The 19,668-nt window shown below is 39.0% G+C and overlaps 1 protein-coding gene across 2 annotated transcripts in view; it reads right to left on the reverse strand.

Moving 5' to 3' along the window:
* Positions 1 to 19,668, reverse strand: part of LOC146148479 (dynein axonemal heavy chain 6-like) — a 66,232-nt gene that overhangs the window by 14,511 nt on the left and 32,053 nt on the right. For both annotated transcript variants that reach the window (XM_083387851.1, XM_083387849.1), the window contains exons 27-64: positions 19,406 to 19,592; positions 18,667 to 18,803; positions 17,970 to 18,200; positions 17,695 to 17,898; positions 17,345 to 17,490; positions 16,731 to 16,962; positions 16,277 to 16,414; positions 15,975 to 16,130; positions 15,407 to 15,550; positions 15,135 to 15,292; positions 14,692 to 14,806; positions 14,139 to 14,300; positions 13,512 to 13,696; positions 12,730 to 12,847; positions 11,020 to 11,163; positions 10,506 to 10,707; positions 9,872 to 10,039; positions 9,537 to 9,685; positions 9,203 to 9,343; positions 8,851 to 9,060; positions 8,609 to 8,737; positions 8,401 to 8,501; positions 7,584 to 7,694; positions 7,230 to 7,461; positions 6,841 to 7,016; positions 6,641 to 6,748; positions 6,354 to 6,497; positions 4,565 to 4,691; positions 4,301 to 4,450; positions 3,926 to 4,138; positions 3,434 to 3,610; positions 2,905 to 3,096; positions 2,502 to 2,615; positions 1,991 to 2,149; positions 1,594 to 1,769; positions 1,231 to 1,396; positions 334 to 462; positions 127 to 242 (exon numbers count right to left, since the gene is read on the reverse strand). In XM_083387851.1, the coding sequence (XP_083243977.1) occupies positions 127 to 242; positions 334 to 462; positions 1,231 to 1,396; positions 1,594 to 1,769; positions 1,991 to 2,149; positions 2,502 to 2,615; positions 2,905 to 3,096; positions 3,434 to 3,610; positions 3,926 to 4,138; positions 4,301 to 4,450; positions 4,565 to 4,691; positions 6,354 to 6,497; positions 6,641 to 6,748; positions 6,841 to 7,016; positions 7,230 to 7,461; positions 7,584 to 7,694; positions 8,401 to 8,501; positions 8,609 to 8,737; positions 8,851 to 9,060; positions 9,203 to 9,343; positions 9,537 to 9,685; positions 9,872 to 10,039; positions 10,506 to 10,707; positions 11,020 to 11,163; positions 12,730 to 12,847; positions 13,512 to 13,696; positions 14,139 to 14,300; positions 14,692 to 14,806; positions 15,135 to 15,292; positions 15,407 to 15,550; positions 15,975 to 16,130; positions 16,277 to 16,414; positions 16,731 to 16,962; positions 17,345 to 17,490; positions 17,695 to 17,898; positions 17,970 to 18,200; positions 18,667 to 18,803; positions 19,406 to 19,592 (6,047 nt within the window). The remainder of the gene's footprint in view (positions 1 to 126; positions 243 to 333; positions 463 to 1,230; positions 1,397 to 1,593; positions 1,770 to 1,990; positions 2,150 to 2,501; positions 2,616 to 2,904; positions 3,097 to 3,433; positions 3,611 to 3,925; positions 4,139 to 4,300; positions 4,451 to 4,564; positions 4,692 to 6,353; positions 6,498 to 6,640; positions 6,749 to 6,840; positions 7,017 to 7,229; positions 7,462 to 7,583; positions 7,695 to 8,400; positions 8,502 to 8,608; positions 8,738 to 8,850; positions 9,061 to 9,202; positions 9,344 to 9,536; positions 9,686 to 9,871; positions 10,040 to 10,505; positions 10,708 to 11,019; positions 11,164 to 12,729; positions 12,848 to 13,511; positions 13,697 to 14,138; positions 14,301 to 14,691; positions 14,807 to 15,134; positions 15,293 to 15,406; positions 15,551 to 15,974; positions 16,131 to 16,276; positions 16,415 to 16,730; positions 16,963 to 17,344; positions 17,491 to 17,694; positions 17,899 to 17,969; positions 18,201 to 18,666; positions 18,804 to 19,405; positions 19,593 to 19,668) is intronic.

Genomic DNA, 19,668 nt, shown 5'->3' on the forward strand with positions numbered 1-19,668 from the left:
ATATGATTGTATACAATGGTAACGATAGCAATAGACCAGTATAAAATGAGTCTCTTAAAACTACCAATTTATAAACCCAACTTTGATTGGTTTGGATAGGCCCCTTATTTGATTTTGAGAAGATACCTTAGAATAAGCTGGTTCCTTTGTTCTTCCAGATCAGGTCTTTCCAAACGCACCACGTCACTCAAGATCTGGTCTTCAAGTCCAAGTTTGGTGACAGTAAAGTTGATGATTGTAACCTAATACGTTAGAACTTATAATTGATCCTACATATTCAGGAAATCTCACATATTTAAAAGAGCAGGCGCAAATATTTCACAATTGGATTACCTTTATGCAAACTTCAGGCAAGTAATGCGGGTTAGCAAGCTTGGTTGTCATATAGAAGCGAAAGTTCTTGTCGTAGTCGATATCAGAGTCACCTAATCGTATCAGCATACGACCACCGGAAATGAATGTCTGTGCACGAATAAACATAATATAGTAATTTACATGTTACATAATGTTTAAGAACTACTCTCATATCTGCATGTACACAGCATAGTTTCATAACCGACAAAATTTATATTAAATTTAAATATTGCAAAAATGCCAACCGCTTTACACCTTTTTAAAAAGTATGACGTTGGGACTAAGAAAACAAGTCCATGGCTAAAATAAACCAACATTGTCACAGATATGAATGACTATACAGCAGTCACATTCTCCCATGCGATGCCACAGACCTTGCGTAGCCCAGTTGGAAGACTTACAAAGTTTTCTAGGTCATGAGTTCAATCTGAATCTAATATCAAAAAATGGTCAATGTTTTTTCTGCACACAATCTAATGTAGCACTAACTATCTTAGAGTAGTACACCGAAAAGCCATCGAAGACTCGCCGAATCTGTCGATCTATTATGCAAGCAGGGCAGGCCAGAAAAACAACTAGCCTGTAGTGAGGTTCAAACTCACGACCACCGGTCAACCGGGACCGTCGCTCTACCAACTGAGCTACACAGGCTCAGAAAGAGACAAGTCGAGAAACAACCATACGCCAATGCTTGCAACATTTTGTTAAGACAAGTAACTTCACAATGAAGGGGTTCAACAGTCTACAATGATACTAAAAGCAGTAATCGTTGGTCAAAAAGCAGCTTCCGAGGGGCTAGACCACAGTTGTTATTAAAACACATATATTTCTGTGTCTTTCATTAAGTATCTTAGAGTATAAGTCGGCACCAAATACCTGTTTTAGGAGGACAGGCTCAAGAGCAGGATCTAAGGACTCCTCCAGTTCTTCGCACAGCACTGGCATCCCAATTCTTATCGAGTTCTCCAGGGTCCTCAAAAAGTTTGGATCACTTAATTTGATAACTTTCAAGCCGTTCTTTGTTTCCTTGTTGCGAATCCACCTGAACAAAGCGTAGGAATCAAACAATTATTTTGAGTTTTGTCTAGTTTTGTGAAACAATCTTCGATTAGATTTTTTATTTTTCATCAATATAATATAGCTTATTTGTGCAATATACGCTCCTTTGAACTTTTGGAATTTATTTTAGGATTTTCGGAAGGAGCCAAGTTCTATAGCCATACTGCAATTAAGCTTAACCTATTTGCTTGGTCCTGTGGGTCAATCATGAGCGGCCAACGCCTGGCCCTGGTGACCATAATGGCGTTCTCGGTGGACACGTTGTCCCGGGGAAGTCCCTCGGTATTCCACTGACGAATCTCGTAAGCGTCGCCCAAGATCTTCACCAAGCTTAAGTTGTCGGAGGTCGGCAGGTCCTGTGTGTTACACCGAAAGTTTGAAATAAAAAAACGCAACAAACAAGTGCGATACACAGAGTGTCAAAAGCGTGGTATAGAATGTAACATTGTTTTATTTAAATGTTACTTTGTGACAACAAAAAAAAAAAAAAAAAAAAAAAAAAATATCAATAAAAATCTTTGACAAATACATTGCGGCGTGCAACAAGGCCATAATAAAATAAGACCATCGCACTAACCAGTTTTCTACAAGTGTCGGTCCAGCTAATAACAAGCAAGTCCCGGTAGGTTGAAGTAAAAGCGCCATAATAAGCCACGCAAGCTGCTGCTATGAAAACATCGCCGACCACGTTGTCAATCTGCATTTCGTACTCCTCGACCTTCTCTTGCCAGCGAACCTATAAAAACACCATTCAATTTACAAATATCCTTTTGAGCTATTAGTCTCTCTTGTCCAATGCTTATATGTAATGCATTAGTACTTTTCTTACGTTAAAACCAGGAACGCATTGGGAATATATTTCTTCGTTTCAAGGATTAAACGTTAGAACTTTGTTTCGATAACAACTAAGCTTGGTTAAAGAATCTAAATGCGCCTCTCGACGGCACGGGTGTCGACAACGAGGTCATTCTCCAGTTAATGTTCAGATTCCTGGCATAGTTTGCTAATTTTGTATTCTGAATTTTGCTAAAGTAGGTTTCACGTCCTTTTAGCGAATTTATTACTTTTGTCTAAATTGTAGAAATCACCTGTTCGTCACCGAGAGCAGCAGTTAGCTTGCCTGCCCTTTTCATCCTCGCAGCTGTGAGCGACATCGTTTTCATCAAGCGGTCCTTCTCTTGAACGCTTCCGTCGTAAGTTGCCTGAAAAAGTGCAACGTGCAATAACGACAACGTGCATTGTCAGCGTTATACTAGGAGTTAAAATGATGTGCCTTCAACATAACTCGGTAGTATATCGTTTTTTTATTTAACAAAACAACATGTTCTGTTCTGTTTAACGTTTGGTGATAAGGTGTGCTTAATTAAAGGAAAGAAAGGTTAAAATGTTATTACACTTTATTAAGTGTCCCTGTCAGTAAACGTGTATTTAAAAAAATACATTTGCTAAATAGCTTTTCTTACTGAAAAATTCATCGAAAAAAGCATTTACTTGAAGTTCAGCTATCTGATTTTCGACGGCCGCCAGTTTTTCTTGCTTCTCTCTCAACGACGACATCGTGACGTCAAGCTCGGCTTGAGCGGCTCTGAGACGCTCTCGCTTCGGCTCGACCTCGCGCACTACGCTTGAATAGGTGTACATCGCCCTCACCCACATGCACATCGACTTGCAAGCTTTAGAAACCTACGAACAAGATTTTGGTTTACATAGAGACATTCTAAAACGTGGCTCATAATTACGTTTTAGTCAGTTGGGGTAATACTAAACGCAACAAATTAGATGTTGAATTAATTTGTTTGTGTTTTTTATGGTTTTTAAACAAAATAAAAAATGTTATATTTAAACAATACAATTCCTAAAATTAAAATACATTTTTTTTAATTACTCACAAAATTTACTTTAATTGCGGTAACAAGGTATATTTTAAGTGCACTAACCCTGGAATATCAATAATTGATTCTGGTTTGTACGCTGCTTTCATTTTTTTTTTAAATAGACAAAGAAACAAAAAGTCACTTACTCGTTCGACCTTTTCCGGCACGAAGTCTGCATTGTTAATGTACTTTGTCAGTTTGCTGATCGTCCTCTGAGGAATATTGTCCTTGTCGTAGTCGAGCAACCGTTTTAGGAAGGTCGGGTCACCAAGAACGGTTTTTGCGGCCGCCCAATCAGTTTTTGCACTTAGGAGAATACAGACCTTGATGGAAAAACAATAATAAATCATAACAGTTACATAAAAGTGGGAACGTGTAATATAAAAGTGATTTTTTTTCGTCGTGTTAGTTTAATTTCGCTAACAAAATTATGTCATAAATATACTAGTAACACTAAATGTTTTTGCATTTTTCTTTCTCGTAGTAACAAAAATAATTTGAATCATAAAACATATGCTATCAATGCCAAAATACAAATTTATGATAGGGCGAAAGTTGTCATATCATCTATCTACACAGCTGCATACCAGCAAATAAACAAACGACTTGAAGGCATGTTAGTGCATTTTCTTACTAACCGTCTCCATCACGGTCATGACCAGGTCCGGTGGTTTGGCAAAAACTTTGATCTCGGCGATGTCGCTTTTGTCCAAGGCGTCCAGGGCCTTGTTGGCCGCCTGTAAGACAGGTAGAGCCTCGTCAAGGTCTCTTTGTGCATCATCAGCAATGGCCTGGGTCTCCTCTGCCTTGACTTTGGCAACGGCCTCGTCCTCCATCACGACCTTCCGCACCTGATTATGGTAAAATAACAGCGATATTTAACGCGTTGAAAGATGAATGTTAAATACAAAATGAACTTTAAAAAAAATTGAACGAAACCAATTTTGACATGATTGAGTTGTTATACGCCATTTATGCATTTAGTGGAATGATAACCGGTAACAAATCTTAACCTGGTCGGCCTTCTCCTGATCTACAGATAGCTTCTCCATAAGTTCCTCTGTTTCGACACTTTTTCGTTTTAGTTCAGGTTCCAGAGCAGTCAGTTCCTCCTGCATCGAATCCACCAGGTCGTTCGTTTCGAGCAATTTGCTCAAACCAGTCTGAGGATAAAATACGCGATAAGTATAGTATAACAAAATTACTAGAGGGATTTAAAACACAAATAGTTAGAAGTGAAAACACCAACTTTCTGCGGAAATAAAAGCTTTCCTTACTTTAAATCGGTCTCTTGCTGTGACCAATTGCTTTCGCTTCTCCTGCAACATTGTCAGGTAAAGGTTGATAAGCTCCAAGTATGAAGTAGGAGTTGTGTAGTAGTGTCGCCGCAGTTCTTTGTAAAACCTGAACATTTGCGAAATACAGCATTGGTTTCAAATGAAACTAAATCTAAAAAATCGGACTTTGAGGATAACGCTTTTAATTTATCAACATGAAGTTGGGCTAGTGGTCAAATAATAAAATGGGTATAACTTTTTTGGTACACTAACATAGATTATGAACCATTAGAATTTTTTGCCGTGCATAACTAATCTACAAACTTAGCAGTCAATTTGTAGCTATTGTCAGGAAATCCAATTCAACTAGTTAGTTTTTTCCCTTGGTGCAGGGTTGGTTTACAACAAGGGTCGGCAACCTTTCGTACGCAGTGTGCCAGTTTATGAATAATGTCAAAATATAACAACTCGCGTGCCAAACATTTTTCTATGGGCTGCGGAGTTGGTTAAAAACAATCCGTGTCCGACTCTGGCCGAATATGAGAGTTCATCGCGTCCCGAGTCCGACTTCGACTCTACAGCCTGTATTTCATCCATTTCGTAACTAAATTAAGGTGGATATTCCACTCATAGGGTCATGGAAAATATGCCACGAGCATATGCTATTTCACCTTAACAATTTACAGTTGGCTGCCTTATCAGTTTATAAATTTGGTACTGCGCATGCCGCACACGTCGGACTCGAGTAGTTTTACCTGGTTTTACTCGAGTCCCGAGTTCGACTCAGCAGCCCTACTGTGATCTGACATCTAATTTACGTATCTTTTTTGAAATATACTTCGATGCTTTTCAGCCGATACCTAGAAGTGTTAACTATCAGTTGCGCTTTCTGTTGGTTTCTCAGTCGCACAAAAACACATCTGCTTACTTTTAATGTAGAACAGTGGTTCTCAACCTTTTTAACTTGCGGACCGGTAAAATTTTAGAACAATTTTTGCGGACCGGTGGACCTTCAAAAATTAAAATCCACCCAAAATGTAATTATGACAAAAGTATGCAACTTAAAAGCAAATAACGAAAACTTCAATGTAATGAAAAATTTGCTGCTGTCTTTTATCATACGTGTTTCCATTGAAGTTTTTCACGTACAACAGGTCTTAAAGGTTAAGTCTTAAAAACAAGTTGTAGCCAACTTTGAAACAGTTGGGCACAACACTTGCAGCATTGTGACGTACGATAAAGTCCGAAATAGACCATTAACTCTATGTTACGTCACAATGTTGCAAATTACGGAACTGGCTAAGTTCTAAATTTGATGGACAAAGCTTCAACATCTTGCTTTTTGCAATTGAGATATAAATTTGTAATATATTTGACGGACCGGCAGGAAAGTTGACGAGGACCGCCGGTTGAGAACCACTGATTTAGAATGCCCTGCTTTAACGTAGCAAACGTTACGCCAAATTTGGGGCATTGTGACGTAATACGAACGGTTGGTAAACAACAAGTACGCCCACAAAAAATAATATTAAATACAACACAGTTAAGACACTTATTTGTGACACGAACTGGCAATGTGTGCAACCATTTAGTTAGCCCTAGTGTTAGTAACGTAATGGTTGCTCTTTCTTAAGGTGATATAACGTGCGCGTTAAATCAATTTGGCGTGCCATGCAAAAAAAAAAACACAAGTGGCACGCGTGCCAGGGGTTGCCGGCCCCTGGTTTAGAATATATATGTATCAATTTTGTATGTCTTTTGACAAACCATTTGATAGATTTAGGTATACCTTTCGGCCATTGTGTTGACACTGGTGTGTATTTCAACACACAGCTTTGATATTTTTTCTTTCATGTCGTCTTCAAGGTCATGTACAGGTCCCAGAAAGTTCTTGGAGACACTTAATAGCGCCTCTTCCGGCCATTGCACAAACCTGTAACGTCGTAAAATATATAATAATGCAATAATACTAAAAAGTGTTTGTAACGAATGGTGGAAGGTTGAGTAGATTAGAACAATACTTTTTAAACCTTTCTTCAGCGCCATTCTTGAACAAATTACATGCTCCATACTAACCAATCGATAGTGCAGCAGTTGACCAAGGAGGGGAACATTCTACATCTGGCCCTGAAGGCGTCGCCTACCGGAGACATGCATACCACTATATGTAGGTTCTGGCGCACTCTACATGTAAAAAAATATATGTTTATTTTATGACCAGATAAATAAATGCAAAACATAAAATTGTGCACCGCAAGGTTGAACGACCCACGTACCTTCCAATGAAATGCTGGTACACACCATCCCTGTCCCCCTCAGATATGCCAAAGTCCTTGGCAAAAGGGCGAATGGCGGCAAGAACCTGTTCCAGTTCATCCTTTTCAAACAAGTTTGGGACTTCCCCTGAGTTGAGAATGTTGTTGATGTCTTCCAAGAACTCTTCTTGGACGATCTGAGTTCACAAGCATGTAACAAATTTGCTTTCTTTTAAGATTTACTTAAAGGTTTTGTAAATCGATTAAAAGGTCTAAATTTTAACAGCAAGAAGACAAGCTTAAAGAGATCCAGAAGAAAATATATAAAGAATATGTGTACTAGAAAACTGCAAGTTATTTTCGATTAATTTATAAACAAGCCTAATATTTTCTTTAAACACATATCATGCCTGTGTATCGGTGAAAAGGAATACGGTGTCCTTGCCCTCAACGCCCGCTATGCGATAAACGTTTCTCAGGTCCTCGTGGAACGACTCGTAGTTGTAACCTCGGGTCAACTCTATCTGAATGCACTGATAGTTGCACACATGGCAAGCCAATCGGGTGAGCGACTGCTTACCACACCCACCAATACCAACCAATAGCGCGTTGCCACGTTGCGTTACAATCATGCGAACGATTCTGAAAAAAAAAAACAGAAAGCAGTTTGGAATACCGGTTAAATTAAGTTGTAGAATGATATCAGTACGGCGTTGGTCTTAAATCAGCCATCCCTAGTGTGTTAGGTTAAAAATTGCGTCTACCTGGCAACATGGTCGATTGCATCTTGGAAAAACACAAGTTTCATTTCTTTAGAGGACGCCATGTTGTAGTCATCCAAATAATCCTCCAGAATTGTCTTCACCTTGTCCATTCTTAAAAAATATGGTCGTTCATACTTTATATAATAACTGTTTATAGGCCTGCAGAACTTTCTATACAATAAAGTGCATCGGCGCTGGGTCAAAGTTCTTAAAGACCATCCAAAATTGTCGTTTAATTTTCTAATAAATGTACATAGCACAACAAAATGCACAATTCACAGTGAAACAAAGCTTTTGGGTTAATTACCACTTGCGTTCCTATTGAACAGGCGACATTACCGTATGCTGGAAAGTAAGAGCGTGTCACAAACAAATCTCCAAATTATTAGCACGAAGTAAAACAATAATAACCAGCCAACGAATGTTTTTATCAGTGGCTTTCTGCGGCCGCTACACGTGTCGCATGCTCCTTTTGCTTTTGTTTTTACAGTAGTGGTTGGGGTTTATACGCAGACTGTCTTTGTCTTTGTTCATCTTGGATGTATTTTATTAATTTATTTTACATTTACATTTATATATTGTTTACTATTTATTTGTACAGACAAACTGATGATGCCATTTATAGGCGAAATGCATATTTGTATTAAAGTGTTAGACCTTGCTGACTGATTTTTGTTCGGAGCGGTGCGCTTCTAAAGCTATTATTAATAAATTTTAGAACTTTAATCGTCGGCATTATGTGTTCTGTTGGAGGGCCAGATTCTGTTGTGAATACACATACAAAGCCAACGAATGTATAATAAAATAGAGACATTACCGGTCCGATAAATCTTCGTACACTCTCTCCTCTTTGGCCGCGCCGACTTTCAGAAAATCCCCGAAAATTATTGGTTTGGTATGCAACGTTTCTGGTTCAATCTAAGCATAAATCGATAAAAAAACATAAAAAACGCGTCGAGTCATGAATGACAACATCTTAGTACTGATTCACGTAAAACATATCAACGTTGCATAAAATAACATACGTTTTGTCCGAAATGTTTCGACGCCATCTCGGCTAAGATTGTGTAAAAGTAGGATTTGTCATCGCTGTTGATCAAACGGTCGTGGAACACGCGCAAAGACTCGTGAGCAAAAAGTTTGAAGATGTGCAACTGAGTGAATACAAATTTGTGAGACAATTTATTCACGGCGAATGCATTTAGACACTGGCACAACACTTCGATATAAGTAACAGAAATTACAACTACGCGTTAGGCCATTTTACCTGTTCTCTGATTACGCCGGGGTCGGCCCTGAGAATGCCTTGGACGCATTTCGAGAGATCCCTGAGGTTAAAGACGTAGTGAGATTTGGTGGGGGTGGGTAGGAGGTCAGTGGACATCCGACCGTATATCTCGATTGCAGCGTCCACCATGCTCCCGGCACACTGCTTCACCGCAGCTGGAAAGTCGGCCAAAAAGCCCGACATAATTGCCTGCAGTAAAAATACTTTTAACACCCTTTTCTGTTAAAACAATTACGCTGTAATTAGTGGAGCACCAAGGTAGAATAATCGTTCGTTTGGATATATTTATTGACAAAATTCAGAAACTTAAAATAGCAAGTTGCAAACTTACGTTGAAAATAGTCTTGAGATTGAACTCATTTGGCGACGGAAGTGCGAACATACCAAAATGTCGGATGAATCGAGGCGTTACTGGGTTCCTACCACCACCAGGTGGCGCGCATGCGGCAGCAATCGTCACGTCTTTAATTATCTGAGAAGCGTACAACAATTATAGAATATATATTTAAGAAGCGTTTAAACCTTTTTATTGTTGTTTTTTAATACAACTTTTTAGAAAAAAGCTCATGGTTGTTTAGTAGGAATAGAACCAACATCCAACGTCCTTACATTAATGTTACCTATTAAAAGATCAGTCCGCTTCAAGGTAACTTTATTTGTTATACCTTCCAAAACATCTTCTCTCGGTCGTAGAGGCCCCCGAAGTCCTGATATTGTCTAAGTAGCTCGATGGGAGGCTGACTGCCATAGCGATCTAACTTTGGCATGTTTAAGTCGTCCACAAAGACGATCACTCGCTTGCCAGGAGGAGCACCTGTAAATAATAAATATCTGTATTTCGACGTGTTTCATTGCCTACCTATTACAAGTTAAAGTTTAGCGACTGTAGCTCAAAAATCTAACATTTCAGAAAATATTTCTTACTTTACTCAGTGGCTATATTTAGGAATATTTTATTGCGCCAGTTTTTTGCTAAAAAACAGTCAATCAAAGTCGTTACCAATGATATTCTTTCGCTTTTTGTCCAGTTTGGCTTCGAGAAACTCCTGTGTCCTCACTGATGACGTTTGAGCAGAGAAATTCATGTACACCGTGACGTAATTGCTTCCTTCAGAGATGGATTCAAGCAGACCACGTGCCACCACCGACTTGCCCACACCAGTGTTTCCTAAGTAAAAACACACATAAAATGTTATCTAAAGATCTCCAATGTCTTTTCTAGGACTGACTTTTTTCCTTAGTAGGAAATATCTCTGTATGTCTGACTATACCAATGATTCCCAAACTGTATGCCGCGGCACACTAGAGTTCCTCGAGAGATTGCCAAGTGTGCCGCGTAACATTTTGTAATTTTGGAAAATAAGTTATTTTTATTACCACAATAAGCATACACTCAAGACGCAAGCATTTTATAATACGCACTAACCATTTCAAATTAATCATATTGAGACATTTACATATAGTTTGTCGTGTGTTAAAAGTTGTAAAATGACTCTATTGTTGTTCTGTTAAAGGTGGACCGCAAAATATTCAAGATATTTTTAGTGTGCCGCGAGCCAAAAAGTTTGGGAACCACTGGACTATTTTTTGGGAAACCACTGGACCAATAAAGCATAAGCAATTTCAATTCCCACCTGTATACAACACTGAATGGTCCATAGCAAGAAGTTTGTCCATCAAATATCCGTATCTCACGGTGTCGATAGTGGGCACCAACATGTCGAAGAATGGAACCTCGTTATCGTACTTGAACGCGGGAACAATGCGTTCCCATAAATCGAACCGCTTCGTCTCGAAGTCGATGTAGTAGCTGAACAAATCGTTTCCCGCTGGAAGCTAAACGATGGTATTAATTCAATGTTTTGTGTTGCAATTTTTTATCTGCGAATTAACTATACGAACAAAAACCTATAAACGACTATTTTGTCACGTTGTGATTTTTTTAACTAAATCTTATACCAACGTAAATGTAAACATAAATCAAAAATGGAAATATAAATTCAAAATCATATAGTCCATTTTTTTAACTTGCAAAGGCATTATGCACCAAAGGCGTATTTATGGTCATTCCTACAGCTCATAAATGCAGAGATATCGCATCAAAAGTGGTGTGATATGGAACACGTGTATTTAAGTTACAAATAGTACCTTAATTTCCGGGTTATCCTCCATCTGTTGGCGAACGAACGAGTCGAACAAATCCGTGCAATTCTCCGTAACGTTTCCAGCCACTGCCCACACGTAAGAGAATACGAATGCGTTCGCGACAAGCTGGTGCAAGCGGATCGGATCCTAAATTAGGTGGATCAGAAGAGTTAAATCCAAGGCAATAGTTAGTCAACTGTAATCGATGCTGGTACATTTCGCCCTAAAAATGTTCCTATTAACCGAACATGCAAGAGCTGTAAACCTGTACATCACTCGAATTGTTTTAAAAATCGTGCGAATTTGGGACCGCTCAGGTCGGATCTAAGTGAGGGGGCGTTCACACCCCCTAAAATGCTAACAAGTGTCTGGCAATTAGGGATGTTCAAAGTAGAATCCCAAGGTATTCTAGAATAATAAGTTTCGAATCTAGAATAACGAATCCAGAATAGCGAATCCTAGTATATTTTTATTAAATTATTTAACCTCGATTTTGTTTGAGGAAGGGATTAATCTTAATCTACCCTACAGGGCCCACAATCACAGCAATAAATCGCCCAAACAATTTTCTAACATGTGTGCATGATAATAAAAAAAATCTCCCCATAACATTCTTAACAACTGTCATTTAAAGCAGTTGTGTAAACTGTAATATGTCAACTGTCCAGGTTGTTGCCAAAACTTATATTTTTGCCAATAGTGAGTACAATGCAACACTGCACACAGAAGTCTTAAGCAATTCGGTCCTGTTTTTTTCAAGCATTGTTGGGTCTTAGGGCTTATTTTTTACTAACGTGATCTGTCATGCAGTCAAATAATGTACTGCAAAGAATACAAAGTTACTATTGACTTAACGAATTCTTGACAATTACACTGCGCACAACAATGTAAAAGTTACTTTTGCAACGTAACGCATTTAGGGAAATTGCGAACTCCGCACCTGGCACTACATGTTAGTCGCTCGCCCAATAACGCTTGATTGACACTTGATTATTAGATGATCGTTATCGCGAGACGCTGTAATTAGTCGCCCGAAAAAACGCTGACACTACTACCGGGTTACATTTAAAGCAAGCTCTGTAAATTGGTCGCGCAGCGACAGGCCAACTTACCACAAGCGTTTGTGCAATTAGGCGCAACAATCCGCAGTAAAACATTAAATTATATCGGTTCCAATTACCCGAAATAAACGGCAGAATTGGATTCGAATCCAGATGGGATTCGAGATTCGATATTCTACTTTGAACATCCCTACTGGCAATTCTATCTTTGGTAGCCTAAATAAGCTTTTCACACCAAACAAATTGTTATCGCGTCCTTATTGCGTCACTGCGCGAGTTCATTTTCCTTGCGATTAAACGACCACAGTACGCTATATCCTCACTTATGACATATAGTTAGTGATGCTTTTTCTAGCTATATTCTAATACATATTCTGAAAAATGAAGCGAACAGAATTTGTTTAAACTTTATATATTTACGTAAAAAAGGTTTTTCTCGATATTTTCTCCGCCAATTTTAAAACGCATCTGCGACAACATGTGCCTTGTACACCACTGTCCTCTTTTTTTTAATGCAAATATTTACAAAAGATTTTTTGCTTTTTAAATGAAAGTAAAATGAATATCGTGGTTATCTGAGCGCGGTATACACCTCCGTCCTCCAAGCCGTATGTGCCGTACAAAATTCTGTAACCGATCACGAAACACTTACCTGCTTTAGATCGGGTCCTCCATTGCCGAGCAGGAGAGATTGAATAATCGAGCAGAGACAAGACACTTTGCTCATCCCTACCTGTGGCATCGCCTGCGTCAAGTTCTTCTCAACGTGCCTGCCAAGTACAAAACGGAAAAAAACTTTTTTTTCGGAGTTTGTGGTAAACATGATAAACAGTAAATCTTTAGTGGTCGTTATAATACTAAATGACAATCGGTCATAAAGGGGCCTTCGTTATGTTATATAAAATTCAGAGGTAGTTTTATAATGGAGTAATAACATAATGAAAATTAGTAAAAGACAGAGTTAAAAATAGACTAATATGTTGATCGAAACGATGAACAAATTTTGGCGGAACGCATAAATTTTTAAAGATGACAGCACAAAGTTACGTCACAACAGAACGTCTAAAAAAGTAACCTTGTGAAACCCGATGTTATCCATCGATGTCTTGCACAAATATGTATTTAATAGTTTTAAACACGTTCTAATCTTAGTTTAAATATATTCAATGATATGGCGAGATGTGGTGAAAAATGGACATTTTTTACCGGTATAAAGACATCTTTTAGTGGTTTGAAAGTATTTTAACCATGTCGTTACGGACCGCTTCGGCTTACTTTTACCACTTGTCAAAACCAAAACCCAATTGATAAATATACAATTAAACATGTTAAACAAATCACTAATTTAAGATTTAGAAAACTGATTTAAGACTGATTTAAGATTAGAAAAATTATTTTGGCAAATCTTATCGTGGACATGGCAGAGCCACTCACCTGATGCCGTCCTCGATGTAAGCGTCAAAGAGGTCAAGTATGAACTTCCTCGTCTCCTCCTTAAGTTTCGCCGACATCTGTGTCTTCAGCCAAGTTGTGACGTAGGGTCGCCAGCCGAGCTCATTCGGGTCAATATACACCATTCCACACCGAGAAACGGTTGCGGGTGATGCCACAGCCAAGTCCTGAAAAACAAACAGGCGAATGCGATGTTTATAGTGCAGCGACAATAATGACGTAGACATAATGCGTTGTGATAACTGTTTGGGTTTTTTAATTGACAAACGCAATATCTCCTCGGCAATATAGTAAACTGTATGTGAATAAATGCTTGTCGCTTGAAAAATGCAATTTAATGATGATAATGACTTCGGCGAGTAAAAATACTTTGATTATGTATGACAAACGTTTAAAGATTATTCACAAGGCGAATATTATTACAAACGTTGATGTACTTTTTTCAGTAGAGCTTTTTCACCTAATTCATAAAGTAATTAGCGGTGTTTTTACTAATCTGTTCAAGCATAATTTTACAGAAAAAAAAACATTTGTACTTTAATGTTTGACAATGATTCCGGTCTCAACAAAACGACTAAAGCGGAGCTTGGCTGCACTATCGGTTATTACCTGCACTTCGAAAAGCATGTGCATGTGATCCGTTAGCTTGATGCGCTCCGAATTGGCAAGACACAACATTTTGTTATCGTCCAACACTGTGTTCATATTTTCAATCCAAAGGGCATCCACCGGCCCGTCGCACACGATCCACTTGTGGTCGGTTGAGGTGTCCTGGAAAACACGCCCAGCTTCTTGTTAAAGGGTCATTTTCTGATTTCAAAAGAACACAATAATCAGGCTTATTGGAATATTAATAGAGGCAAAAACGAAAGCAGTAAAACCGTCGAGTTTAATGTTGATTTGTATTGTTGGGTGCAGTCATGAGTGATACGCGTTCTCTACGATAAGTAGCGTTTTAGGCTATTCGGCGAAAACAACAACTAATTTACAAGGTTCACACCGGGTGATACTTCAGCAAGCTTCTGCGTCTTTTAAAATATATGTACGCCCACACCGTGCAAAATAGCTTTTTAAACTTTCGTGATCGAAACTCGCGCCTGGAAATGTTTACATATAGTTTGGCTAAGACCGGTAATAGCCCGCAGTATCCGGTACGATCTACCTGAACCGCTTGTCGGACACTGATAGCCATCAGTCCGTCTTTCCATTCAAGAGTGAGCTTGTCTTCCTCTCCGTACAACTCGCCCATGCCGATGCTTTTTGGATTCAGGACAGTTCTTCATATAAAATATAACCGTGAACTGAAATAAGCGACCTGACAAAACTGCCTGTTATGAGACCGATTTTAACGTGGACGAAAGGACCAATGAGATGGATGTTTTTTTTTTTGTCTGTATCACAGCGCAAATATCTAAGAAAAATCCTGTTTACAACAGCCTTCACCTCAAAACTACATTTTTTTAACATTTTACAAAATATTCATCTACTCAGACCGTTTCAATGAATTCCCCATTAATATCAAAATATTCAACGTGATTTATTAAATATCTATCGTTTTACAGCATAATAGTACCGCTCGCAAAAAAACTAGGATCCGAGCCTCACGTTTTGACAGGCTTGTATTCTGGGTGCTGGTGTCCGTTCTTGTGTAGTTGCGTAAGGGTGGCGGCCAAAATTTGGTAACAAGTGGTCTTTCCGCCTCCAGTCGGACCCACCAACATTACCCCGTGTCGTACGATCATCGTCTCATAAAGTTGGATCACCTGGGTTAGAAACGTTGAATATTCTCGCTCTCGGAAAACACATATATATTTATCAATAAAATTCCTGAATGTACCAGACCTAAAAATTATGAATAACATGTTGTCCAAACATACTTTTTTGACAATAGCAGAAATAGGTTGCAGATCAATTTCGGTGAGACAATCCTTGATGGTTGATTCGAACACTCCGTAATCGTGATCAGGAATTTCAATGCCCGGGAAAAGATCGGACAAAATGGCGCGAAACAATTGTGCGTCCTGACAAACAAGTACAATGAGATACACGAATTAGCATAATACAAATATAAAGATCCTACAAATAGTCTTTCCAGGTGCAATAGGGTGAACTTGTCGTTTATTGTTAAATAATTAGTTTTTACGTGGAAAATTAAATATATAAACCAGTGTAGAAGGTGGTACCATTGGTGTGAACAAGTATTTGTTAAACAACTCGAGTCCAGTCAAGGTAGTTTGCCGAAAACTATATTTGGCCACTTCACTAACCGTGTAAGGTAAATAAAATAATGTCCTCAAAACAGTTTTAACTACTAAACTTGCTAAAACAATGCCATTATTTAAACTAAAAAAGGTATGACCAAACTAAAATCCCAAGACTAACTAAGAAAAGTTAAGTCAATTTGAATGTTTATACTTTTTAACTTTAACGTTTTATTTAGGCCACCTGAACCAGGAACTTCGGCAAATTGGAATCTCGTAACGCTCTGATAAGCACGATGTCCTCATGGATGTCAGGGTTTTCACGCTTCAGCGATCCAGCCATAACCAGCACAGACTTAACAGCCCTCATACCGAAATCATAGTGATCTTGTTGCGAAAGCTACAAAATAGTGCAACCATTTAAACAGAAATTAAATCTGTGAAATATTAAGTATATATAAATAGCTCTTTCGCCCAGAAAAAAGCATGCGAGTAGCCATGTAAGTATACTAGTATAGCGCTTGAAACAAAGAAGAGTATTAATACCTGCTCAGAGCAAAGCTTGTACATCTGCACCATCTTTTGCGACAAAGCTTTGGAAGATTCGAAACCCTCGCTGTACAAGATTACTTCAGCAATCAATTTATAATCTGGGACCATCATGGCAATTGGTCGGAACAGAGCCTGCGATTATAACAATGTACTTATCGTTTAACCGCACATACTATATTAGAGAAAATACGTCAGCGTTATTATATCGATAAATGCGATGGTATGAAAAGAAAATTTCTCGCCATATTTTTTAATTAAGTTTATATAGTTTAGGAGAGTGTAATGTTGCTTGAAAGGGTGTGAAAAGCAGCCCTTGTTTTTGTGAAGCCAGTTCTAACATTAACAAGGCTAAATCAAACATTTTAATAGGCGGTGTTACAAGAAGAAACCAAAAGCAGTCTTTTGCATTTATTATGCTCTAATCGAGCAAGGATCCGTAATGTCCGACCTTGAGGTTATCCGGCAGCTCTGTCCTTCCAGCATATCCCGGGTTCATCGTGATGAAAGCGGCGCAAGTAGCATCCAGCTTGATCTCGCGGCCCTCGAACATGAAGCGGTTGACTCGCGCAGACTTGGCATTCCTAATGGTCAGCAGTTGCTGGGCGATGACCGACAACACCTCAATGTCAATTCGATTGAACTCGTCGAAACAGCACCACGCTCCCGACTGCGCCAGACCACTGCGGTAGTTGTTAACAAGATTGCCGCATGTTAATGTAAAGTACGTGCCACATGTATTTGTTTTCGGTCCAATCCACAATTGTCGATTTCCTTACTAGATATGCGCTACAGAAATTGTAACATTATTGGCTTATTGTTTCAAAAAATACTATTAATACAGATATGATACAAAAATGTTGATAAAATATAAACGTGCCCAATTAACCAAATGCAAATAGAATGACGTATTGGGTCTTGCGTAACGGTTCGTAAGGGAAGAAAGTAAGCTAAATAAATATTCAAAACAGTCGAGGCTATGTAGCAAAAACTTTTGTTTATTCCAAATAAGCTAGTTGAAATGCATTTTTAAACGGGCACATAAAATAAGCTTGCCAGAATTACCTGAAAAATCTTCCCATGATTTTGAAGTCGAGTCCCTCAGAACAGTTAAAGACGACACACTGTTTAGCCAGCGCTTTGGCGAGATCCTTGGTGGTCTCAGTTTTACCTGTTCCTGCAGGTCCAGCAGGTGCGCCGCCCAAGTCGAGCTGAAATTTAAGACAAAATCGTATGATTCGAACGTGTCGTCGTTTCTCCAAATATATAAGTTCGACCTATATTGCAAAGTTTAAGTCGTTAAACAACCTATTAAAATAATTTCAAAGCGCCACCAGTCGAGTGCAGAGAAGTTAATTACTTTTTATTTTTGCAGACACTTTCTTAACTAAGCTAAATTCAAGAGCAGCACCAACCTGCAACGCGCCCATAAGGCACAGGTAGCATCTATCGGTGAGGGGAGTGATCACGAGACGGGGACAAGCGCCCAAATACTCGTAACCGTAAATGTACTGGGATCCCGCGCACCTCACAGCACAGTCGTCGATGTCCGATTCCCAGTAATAACGCAATTGCCGCAGCCATTCGAAGTTGGTGGGCGAGTCAACGCCTATACGAACCTGCAAGCAAAGTGCATTGGCAATTTTAAAGTGGAAACAATATGAAAATTTTAAACAAACTTCTATCTCACCATGTCAGTGATAATGTCACGAGCGTGCACATCAACAGTGATAAGAGCGGTTATATTATTCCTGTGCAGTTTGGGAAGTTTCGTGCGAACCATGGCTGCCAGGCGGTTTAGCCGATCGAAGTTAACCTTCTCGAATGCTTTGAGGGCCTCTTGTGGTCCTCCTTCAACTGCCCCGGACAGAATCTGGCTGACCTCTTGGCACCACATTGTTTGCGAGATGGTTAGGACGACCTTGGACATAAAGTAATTTCACGTATATTTTGTTCGCGTGCTTACTGAATTATTCCAGTGTTTCTGAAAACACTTCTACAGATCTACAACAAAACTGTAAATTACAAGAATAGTTAGGGGGCAGTTTATGTTATCTGTTGCAACATTACACGTTATTTTGTAAAAAAAAATGTTACCTGAATTTAAAGACAGAAACCTGTAAAAATGGTCTAAAATGGATTCTGTTGTTATTTAATTAATATCGTGTTCTGTTTCATGCAGTGACAATCGTCATACGGAAATCTGCCTCGTCTAAAATACAATACAAGCACACAACTTCTCGAACGTATCTAATAATTCTAACTATTACACGCATTAGTGAATAAACACTTACGTTCCTACAAGAACACATTCTCTTAATTAGTTATAAAGAACAGCAGCACGCTGTAAGTACATTCCAATGAGTTTTTGTATACGATTGTCTCACCTGTGAAGGATGCAGAATACACCACTCCTCTCTGGTCTTTTGCTGGAAGTCGGTTATGGCAAATTTTGACATCTTTCTCAGGTTTATCACCATCGCCTCTTCAACTTTGCCGAGCCAGTCCTCAACATTTCCTCTGGCTGGACAGTTAGGCAAATTGGCAGCATTTAAAATAGACAATCGCAAACCGATCTACTGAAGTAATTGGGGTGTGTGGTCACATCCAGGATTATAGGAATCAAAATGCTACGTTGTTATGAGTTCAACCTTTAACGATTTTTTACTGTTATATTCCAAACTAATATTTAATTTAATGAAACTATAACAGCTTTACTACAACGATGTGGTCTAAACCAGTACTCTTCAACCGGTGTATACGGTGCACCGCAGGGTGCACTAAAATGTGCATGGGTACACCAGTACGAAAAGGTATAGAAGGGTGCATCACAAACTTTTAATGAACCATTAATATTTGACTTCTGAAGTTTGTTTGAATGCTGTTTTTATGACAAGCAATAGTACTTGAAGCAACCTGCAGCCATAATCGAACTCTCACGGACAGTGTGTAAAACTGGCAGCTCCGCTCGGTTTAATTGAAATAATGATATTGATACGCATAATGATTTTTCATATCGCTTTTACCTCAGTTTACCTTTCAAGAAAACAGGGTGCATGAGTTTGTCACAACAACCGTAATGATTCACCAAACTAAAAAAGGTTGAAGACCACCGGGCTAACCTACCTTTTAGTCCCTTTCCTAGGCCGACGTTTTCTCCTTCAGGTGAAATCATAGCAATGATATCATTCGTATTTTGAACCTCGCCACGGTCGCCGCTCGGAGTTACCTTCCCGTCCCCACTAACTGTAACTGTGCCGAACTCGAGAAGGGCGATCGCATCGAAGCACTTGCGAAGGTGAGGTTGGACAGCCTGCAGGTGTCATAAAATCCCGACTTTAATATGGCATATCGTATAACTACCGGAAATAGTACGAAAATTGACAAGA

Source organism: Ascidiella aspersa, chromosome 4 (genome assembly GCF_963924565.1).
Source record: "Ascidiella aspersa chromosome 4, kaAscAspe10.2, whole genome shotgun sequence".
Taxonomy (NCBI): Eukaryota; Metazoa; Chordata; class Ascidiacea; order Phlebobranchia; family Ascidiidae; genus Ascidiella; species Ascidiella aspersa.